Source organism: Centrocercus urophasianus, unplaced genomic scaffold (genome assembly GCF_019232065.1).
Source record: "Centrocercus urophasianus isolate 14NV4802_14NV808 unplaced genomic scaffold, USGS_Curo_1.0 seq_871, whole genome shotgun sequence".
In the NCBI taxonomy this organism is placed as follows: domain Eukaryota; kingdom Metazoa; phylum Chordata; class Aves; order Galliformes; family Phasianidae; genus Centrocercus; species Centrocercus urophasianus.
In genome coordinates this window covers 1-8480 of record NW_024885501.1, presented here as the reverse complement: position 1 = coordinate 8480, position 8480 = coordinate 1, and the positions used below count along the sequence as shown (strand labels likewise).

Below are 8480 nucleotides of genomic sequence, written 5' to 3'. Positions count from 1 at the left end.
CCCCCCCCCCCCCCCCCCCCCCCTCCCCCTCGCTGGTTCCGCCGGAAGTGAGGCGCGGAGGAGGTGTAATGGCGGCAGAAGGAGACGTGGAGCTGGAGTTGGAGACTGAGCCTAACGGTTCTGGCGGAGGCAGCGATGGGGCGGGAGGAAGGGCGGCCGAGAAGCCGCGGAAGCATGACAGCGGAGCGGCGGACCTGGAAAGGGTGACGGACTACGCGGAGGAGAAGGAGATCCAGAGCTCCAACTTGGAGACGGTGCGGGCCGGGCGCTGCTCGGGGAGGGCTGCTCGGGAACGCGCCGGGTTCGGCGCACCGAGGTGACTGTGCTCGTTCCACCAGGCCATGTCGGTGATTGGAGACCGGCGGTCCCGCGAGCAGAAGGCAAAGCAAGAGAGGTAACCGCGCTCCCCGCACGTGGCTCCGGAGGCGGCCCCGCCGCCTGCACCCGCCCGGCTCTAGGCTCGGCCTCGGTTTCCTGCTGCCCCTCCGCAGCCACGGCACGTCTGCCCAGGGTGGAGGTCCAGGGGCTGTATGCGGTGCTCCTCCATGGAGTCAATTCTGCTGTGGTTTGGGGTTGAATGGAGCTGCCCCTCACTGGTGGTTGGTTCTGCCTCTGGTTACAGGGAGAAGGAATTGGCCAAAGTCACCATCAAAAAAGAAGATCTGGAGCTGATTGTAAGTAAGGGCAGGAAGCTGAGTTGGTGCCAGCACATCCCAGGGGCAGCCAGTGCCTGGCACCTCCCTGGCAAACAGCCATGGCGCAGAAGTGCGCAGCGGGGTGTCCCCTGCTGAGCTGAGCCTCCCCTTCCACCCTGGCTTGCAGGGTGGTTTTGTGTACGGAGCTGTACTGAGCTGTGGCTGTTTCCTGCAGATGAATGAGATGGAGATCTCGCGGGCAGCTGCAGAGCGCAGTCTGCGGGAGCATATGGGCAACGTGGTGGAAGCACTGATCACCCTCACCAACTGAGCGTGGGCTGTGGAGCTGCCCTGGCTCTGTGCTCCCTTGTTCCAAGAACAGCAATGTGACCTTGGCTGGAGATGATGTATGTTAACTTATTGAATAAAGGCACCAGTGGGAACGGGCTCCCTGTGGTTCATGCAGCACAGAGCATTTCCCCTGCTGGGCAAAGGCCAGAGGGCACCTGGTGATGGGGACGATGTGGGGACAATGCGTGGCTTCAGGGCAGTGATAACCAGGTTTCCTGCATTAGAGTATGACTGCGGGTCCCTGCCTGCACATCAGTGAGCTTGCCCAGGTTTTTCTGGGTTGTTGGGCTACTCCAAGACAGGCTTTTGGTCCCTACTACAGGAGGCTGGGCAGATCAGCTGGAAATGACCTGCTGCCTTTGCCCACCTCTTGAGTGTGGGCAGGAACCCTGATTTTCAGTGATGTGTCACCCTTGGGACACCTTTGTCAAGTCCAGTGCTGCTAGTACGGGGGGGCTGCTGCTCTGTTGAGGTGAGGAGAAGCACTTGGCCAGAGCAGGGTGGCTGAGTGCCTGGCCTGCTCTGCCACAGACACCACTACCAGAATTTGTAAGAAAACAATTGCTTTAATCAAAACAATCCCATCCCCCTGTACAGGTAGAAAAGCCAAGCCCTGCAGAAACAGGATTACGAGACAGTGTCACAGCTGTTCCCAACCAAAGGAAGATCCAAAATGACAATGGGGAAAGGTAGGAGGAAGAGATAGTATGGGCCAGACAGGGATAAGTGTCTGCTACTTCCTCTGAAGGTGGGGATGCTGGAGCAGGGGGTGCTGTGCTTCTGTACAGCTGGTCTGGTGCTGCTGAAGCTTTTGCAGGCAGGTGGGATGGGGACATGACTATGAGGCTGCTCAGCATAGCTGGAAGTCATCTTTCACAAGAGCCAGTGATGGAGTCTGCTGAGTCTCTGAAGTGCAGGTCGAGAGTCATGCCACCAAATCAACAGGGAGGACGTAGTGCAGGGACATGGAGGAACAGCTTATTGTGGCACGAGTCCTGGTGCGGTGTTTTGTCCCTGCTGTTCCTGCCCAGGCTCTTGGGCAGCTGACAAAGCAGTGCCTCTCTGCCCATTAGGCAGCCACAGGGTGCCCTCCTGCGTGCTCCCTTAAGTGGTCTTCCGCTTCTTGGCTGAGGGTCTCTCAAAGACATCCCTCACACCTGCTGCTTTCTGCTTGAAGAATTTAGTGTTTTGCGCACTTTCTTGGCCCCAGGCGGAGTCAAACGAGGTGGTATCCTGGTCTACCAAGTGCGTGTACTTCGTCCGTCCTGAGCGCCCAAAGTTCTTGACCTGGGAGGCAGGAAGGATTTGTGAGCACCCATTTGGGTAAGATGTGGGGACCCTGTCATGTCACTGCTCCTTCCCTTGCCATGCACGAGCCCCAGCTGTGCAGCACTAGCGGAGCTGGGGCAACACACAGACCTGCCACACACCTACCTGCATGACTTTGGGCAGGATAGTTTTGTTGAAGTGGTCCTCAAGGGTAGGGGCGCTGAAGTCCCGCTTGTACACCTCCTCATCTTCATCCTGCAGAGGAAGGACACAGCTGCTTGACTTGCAAGTTTCCAGCAAGTGTCAGTAGCAGACAAGTGGCGAAGAGCTACCAAGAACCAACTGCTCTGGAACAGCTGCTCCTTGCAGCAAGTCCCTGACCAACTGCACTCATGTCTTTACTCACCCTGCCTGCCAGACCCGACAGGCATCTCAGATCACTGCGGTCACTTCTGCAGCACAGTGGCTGCCAAGGGCCAGCCCTTATCTGGATATCACTAGGGAAAGCTCCCCAAAGCAGGCACGTGGCCCCACGCAGCCCCAGGCCTGTCCACAGCACTCACCATGAAGAAGGCACCACGGTGGTAGTACTTCTGCAGAAACTTGTATTTGCCCTTCACTGCCTTGTTGGTGATGACCTTGCCGTTGGCTCGCAGCTCAGCACGGCGCTCCTCCTCCGTCAGGTTCCGCATCCGCTCGATCTCTGCCTTCTCCTTCTCCATGCTGGGCAAGAGAGAAACCCTGAGCCCCTGCAATTCCCCAGTGCCCTCCCAGCATGGAGCAGCTGCTGCCACCCAGAGCCTTCTGAGGGAATGCGCCTACTGACTCCATAATGGAGTAAAGCGCCTCGAGGATGGTTTCTCAAGAAAGGTTCCTGATGCAACCAAAACAAAGCCCGAAGCTGTCCACTGTCCCGCAGGACCTGGGACTGCAGGGACCCTCCTGCCTTCAGCAGGCAGTACTTACGCTTCTCGTTCTTCGCGATCCCGCTTGATGCGCTTCAGCTCGCGCACTTTCCAAGCCTCGTATTCCTCCTCATCATTCTCATCATCTGTATCAAGAGCATCAAGTGCTGCCAGCGAGCGCTTATTCTCCTCCAGCTCCTTCTTCGCTTCCTCTTCCACGATCTGAAGCCGAGACCAAGCTCAGCTCACTGCAGCAGCTGTCCCAGCACGGCCCCAGCCCGCCCCACCGTACCTTGAGTGTGTACTTGCGCCTCTCCTCTGCTAATCTCTTTGCCTCCTGTTCTAGCTCCTTCTGCTTCAAGGCTTCTGCTTCTCGCTCCTGAACTGTGATCCGGTCCTTCCTGTGAGCGGGGACCACAAAAGCTTTCAGCCTTTCCATAAGCCATTGCAGACTTCTGCTGCCGCACTGCAGCCTCTTTTGCCTTTACGCCCCGCATGGCAGGGCCAAGTACACAGGCTCTCTCCTCTCTGATGCTGCCCATGCAAGAGCCACCACACTCAATCCCCAAACATGCACAAAGGTGATTGCGAGACCCTGCCACTGGCCATGGAACACACTGGAGCACACTGCCTGGTTCCTGTTGTGCTGCACCTGCCCAAAGTCCCCAGCTGGAACTCTGCTGCCACTCAGACCCAGCCGTGCCCTGCCAGGTCAGTCACTGACCATCCCTGATGCAGGAGCTGGAGCAGTGACTGCTGTGCAGCACCTGGCCCACACGGCTGTGTCACCTACTTGCGGATGAAGACAGGTTTGAGACGTGGCTCCATTTCATCCTCGCTGTCTGTGTACTCCTCGTACTCAGACTCTGACTCAGATTCTTCTCCAGATCTGCCCTCATCTTCCAGCTCCATCACTTCTAGCTCCTCAGTTTTCCTCTCCTGTGCTCTCTGACGCATCATCCCACGCCGACGCTCAATCTCCTGGTGGAGACACATCAAACACAGACTCAGCCAACCGCCCCACTTCTGCTTCCTTCTTTTTTCCATACAGAAAGCGTGATGGTGAGCTCACTGGTTATAAGCCCACACCTCATCATGGAGGTGACCTCCCCAGTGCCCCATAACCCATAAGTTGGGGTCACACGACAGCTGGCTGTGACTCAAGTCCCAACATTCACCCAGTCCCATCAATGTTCACAGGTTTCTGCAAAAGTCAATTCCAGATACGGCCTTAGGGGACTTCCTCAGGCCCCATCTGTTCAGCACTACAAACGTACCTCATCATCAATCTCTTCTTCTTCCTCTTCACTGGTGTCCTCTCGCTCCACACGCCACGCTTCACCTTCTACTTCAGAATCACTCTCTCCAACCACTTCAGGCTCCACAATTTTGCGGTGCCTTGCCAGCCTGAAACAAACGTCCATTCAATTATGATGCTCTGAACACAAGGAGAATACGAGAAATTTTTGTGATCTGTTTTTAATGAGACTGTAGAAAGACTTGTGACCACAAAGGATATGAAGAAAAGACAAACTCCTTGTGTGCACCTTCCCTGAATCCAGAAAAGCAAAGGTAGGGGAACACGAGGAAGAGCACGGCCCCCAGATATCAGCACTCACCGCTCCTCCACGTCCTCAGTGATGCGGTTCTGCAGTCGCCGCAACCGAGGGTCGTTGGCGACCTCCTCCTCCTGCTCTTCGGGCTCCACCTCCTGCTCCTTCGCCTTCTTGATGAACTGGAACTCCTCGTCCTCCTCCTCCGAGGACTCCATGGGCGCATAGTCGGGCCGCTTTCCCGACACATACCGTTTCACCTTCACCTTCTCCATAGACAGCTCGCCTGCGGGCGGGCAGGCCGTCACCGGCCGCGCTCACAAGGCCGCCAGGCCAGGCGCCCCCGCTTCTCCCGGCGTCCCCCCACTCACCCTTCTCATTGCGGACGGGCACGGCGCCCGCCGTGGACTGGATGGGAGGCTGCTTCACGAGAGCGCTGGGGGCTGACATGGTGGCGGCGAGACGCGGGACGAGCCGAGCAGCAGCCGCTCACAACACCGACCTCCCGCTCACCCGGAACTGCAACTCCCCCTTCCGCCGGCGCACCGGAAATGAAAGCGCCCCTATCCGTCAGAAGCGGCCGGAAGTGACGCTCAGCGTCGAGGTCATTTCCGGCTGCTGCGGGGGCGGCCGGGGCTGCGGTGCGGCGGGAGCTATCGCTGGTGCTCAGAACGTGGGCGCCTCGGGTTCTCCTCATCGCTTCGCCCCGGATTTTCCACTTTGGGCGCACGGCCGTGGTGCCCGTCACCCCCCGGCACGCCATGGTGTGGTGCGGAGCGGCCCGCACGTGGGCCCGGCCCCGGCCCCCTGCTCGCTCCGTGTCCCTGTCTGGGGTTCCCGGGTGGCCCCTGCTGCTTGCGTGGCAGCTCCCGGAGCGGTGCTGCAGGGATGGCGGCTGAAGGCTGGGGTTAGAATCGGTGCTGCAGAGCTCTCCCTGGGGTTTCCCCCCTGCCCTCTGGCTGCCAGGGCTTCCTCGCAGCATCGGTTCAGCGAGGGGAAAAGGGAAATGCCCGCAGGCACAGCCTCTTCATGGAAACGGGAGAGGTTTTCTGTAAGCAGCGTGGTGCTGCCCACGTCAGTGTGCCTTTGCCCACCAGCTGGGTTTCGCAGGAAAGCAGCCCGGGGCAGACTGGTAAGAGTTGCCCATGCGGTAGCACCCAACCACAGGAGATAAGATTTCTCTTGAAGCCGGGCGAAATTGGGTCACCAACCACTGCGTCTGCAGTGCTGTGGTGCCTTCTCAAAAGAAAGGAAGAGGTTTTGTTTTCTGGGAAATCAGCGCAGGGGTGCCAAGGCTGGCAGCGAGATGTGCTCCTGGGGATTCACCTCAGCATTCCCTTGTGCTGGCAGGGTGGGTCCCCCTGGATGCAGCAGCTCCTGACTGAGCCTGGCCCTGCTGGTGCTGTGGAAGGAGAACAGCTGCCATTGACCAGCCCCAGCCAGAGCTGTTGGCTGCTCTGGGATCCCTGTGCTTCTGTTGTGCATGGAGCCAGGCTCTAGTGCTGCAGTTGTCCCTGTGCTCCTGCAGCAGCAGTGCTTGGGAGTAGGCAAATCCTGGTGTTCCTCGCCTTGACATCCTGATGACAAGCAGAGCTCCATGCCCAGCTCCTGCTCTGCTCCCAGTCATCAGCTGAGATATCAATTTTGTGTAGTTATCACAGCGTGTTCTCACTTAATGGTTCCTGTGTCACCATGGCAAGGAGCGAGCTTCAACATATGACTCAGTGAGTGAAACAATTAGGCACAGTGGTTACAGGAAAGCTTAGGAATTGCACACAAAGCATATCGTGTCCATCAGGTGAAGCTAAACTCGAGACCTCAGCAAACAGGGAAGTACTTTTCCTGGCTGGCTTCAATGCTCTGCCGCAGGGGTTTGACGCTGTGACAAGAAGCAGCCCTGACCCTTTGGTGTGCTTCTCTGCCCTGCATCCCACAGAGCTGCAGCTGAGCTGCCAGGAGCCACACAGTGCTGTAGCAGGAGCGAGGGGCTGGGATTGGCAGAGGTGGTGGGTGGGCTCTCTCCTGGTAGGGCCCTGCGGTGTTGTCTCAGGCAGGCTGGCAGCAGCGCTGAGAACGCCCCCAGCCTGCTAAAGCACATGGTGAGGGGCTCTTGGTGTGTGTGGGGAAGGGGGGGTGGGGGCTCCGCTGCCTGTCCCATGATCACAGTGTGCTCAGAACCCATGCAGCACACTCAGATCAGGTGAGCATCCTTTCCCCTGGATGGCTGCAGAGCGGATGGGGGCTGGAGGTGGCAGCTGCGGCTGTGATACCTCAGCAGTCTCGTGGTGGTTGGTGACAAAGGCAGAAAGCAGATAAAGTTACAGAGACACGCTGTGCCACCGCTGTTTGTCCGCGGGCCGCACTGCTGGGCAAGGTCAGGGCTGGATCCCCGGCCTCTTTGTGAGGCTGCAGCCCCATGTTGTGTCTGGCAGTGCTGTGTGAGCTGAGCCTCCCAACCCACTGCATCTGCATGCAGCACAGCCCCCGCGGCGGCCCTGGCTCCCGCACCCCTCCTAGGGGCTGCTCAGTGAGCACTGCCTGATTGAGCTGCTGTCCCGTCTTCCATTGCTGCCTTCTGTTTGTGTTTCTCAGCTCTCCGGGTGTGTGGGCCTTCATACCCGATCTCCCTGCCCTGCCACCCACTTTCCCCCAGTGCTGTGGTGTCTCCAAGCCCACCTCCAGGTGGGGGTGCCTGCAGCAGAGTGCTGCCTTCTGCCAAGTGCCAGCAGCTATATCACTGTTGGAGGTTGTGCAATCTGTAACCAGAAACCCAAACATTGACCGTATTTTTCCATGAAAGTGGGTTTCTATTGATTGTTGTGTGTGGTTGGGTGGGGGAAGCCTCGGGACACTGTGTGGCACGGGACATCGTGTGGCATACGCTGCTGTGCCACCCACTGCTGGCGAACCCCAGGGCATGCTGCGGCCTCCAAGTCCAGGCCACTGAAATAGGGGAATGTTCAAGAGGGGTTCTGTGCTCCCCACAGGTGCCGGCCCTCCAGGTGCGCAGTGTTATTTTTGGCAGGAGTGGCTGGGCACATCCAAAGCCAACAGCTTGTGCAAGAGAGAGGTACTTCCTGAAGCCCTGGAGTGCTGAGATAAGGCGGTGGGACAAGAGGCCTTTGTTGACTCCGCTCTGATGTGTCACGAGGGCCGCATGCCCATGGCTTCATCCCCACCAGGCTGCAGCTGGGGCTCCTCAGCACGGCTCTGAAGCAAAGCCATGGTGCGAGGCTGGGCAGGCTGTGGGGCAACGTGGGGCCTCTTCTCCCTCTCGGGTGCAGGGTGGATGCGGAGCACTGCACAGTGGCAGCAGAGCACAGCGGTCACCTGGACCCCGTTCCCGGTGCTGTGCTGTACACTGGAGCTGCCCTGCACCATTAACCCGGTTTAGTGAAGAAAGCGACCCTGTGCCAGATTTTCTGGGCTGTTCTGAGCATCGCAGTTACCAAGGTGACTGCTTCCTGTGCGATTGCCTCTGCTCCGCGATGCGATCGGGGTATCTCAGTGACTTCCTCCTCTGCCAGGAGATATAAGGGCTGCTCCTATCGGACGCCTGCAGAGCCCTCTGCAGCAGGGAGCATCCAGGTCAGTCCGGGGCCGCCGCTTTCTGCTCTGGCGCTGCCTTTGGCACTGCTCCTGGCACGCACTGCCGCGCATGGGGGGCTGCAGCGCAGGGCTGTGAGGGCAGCCGGGACACTGCAGCCTGTCCCCCGGGTGGAAGGGTCTCTCCTGGAAGCAGAACCTGCCGGAAGGTTCTTTGGCGG

At 58.8% G+C, this 8480-nt stretch overlaps 2 protein-coding genes across 2 annotated transcripts; one reads left to right on the top strand and one right to left on the bottom strand.

Moving 5' to 3' along the window:
* The first annotated feature begins 36 nt into the window (after nucleotides 1-36).
* On the top strand, nucleotides 37-1078 carry HYPK (huntingtin interacting protein K). Its single transcript, XM_042838631.1, has 4 exons — nucleotides 37-254; nucleotides 339-394; nucleotides 623-674; nucleotides 871-1078. Exons 1-4 carry the CDS (start codon nucleotides 69-71, stop codon nucleotides 964-966), a joined length of 390 nt encoding a protein of 129 aa, XP_042694565.1. The 5' UTR covers nucleotides 37-68; the 3' UTR covers nucleotides 967-1078.
* Nucleotides 1079-1532: 454 nt separating this feature from the next.
* On the bottom strand, nucleotides 1533-5224 carry MFAP1 (microfibril associated protein 1). Its single transcript, XM_042838630.1, has 9 exons — nucleotides 5085-5224; nucleotides 4780-4999; nucleotides 4438-4567; nucleotides 3954-4141; nucleotides 3453-3561; nucleotides 3222-3382; nucleotides 2819-2978; nucleotides 2421-2510; nucleotides 1533-2273 (listed from the first exon to the last, which is right to left on the bottom strand). Exons 1-9 carry the CDS (start codon nucleotides 5161-5163, stop codon nucleotides 2091-2093), a joined length of 1320 nt encoding a protein of 439 aa, XP_042694564.1. The 5' UTR covers nucleotides 5164-5224; the 3' UTR covers nucleotides 1533-2090.
* Nucleotides 5225-8480: the final 3256 nt, after the last annotated feature.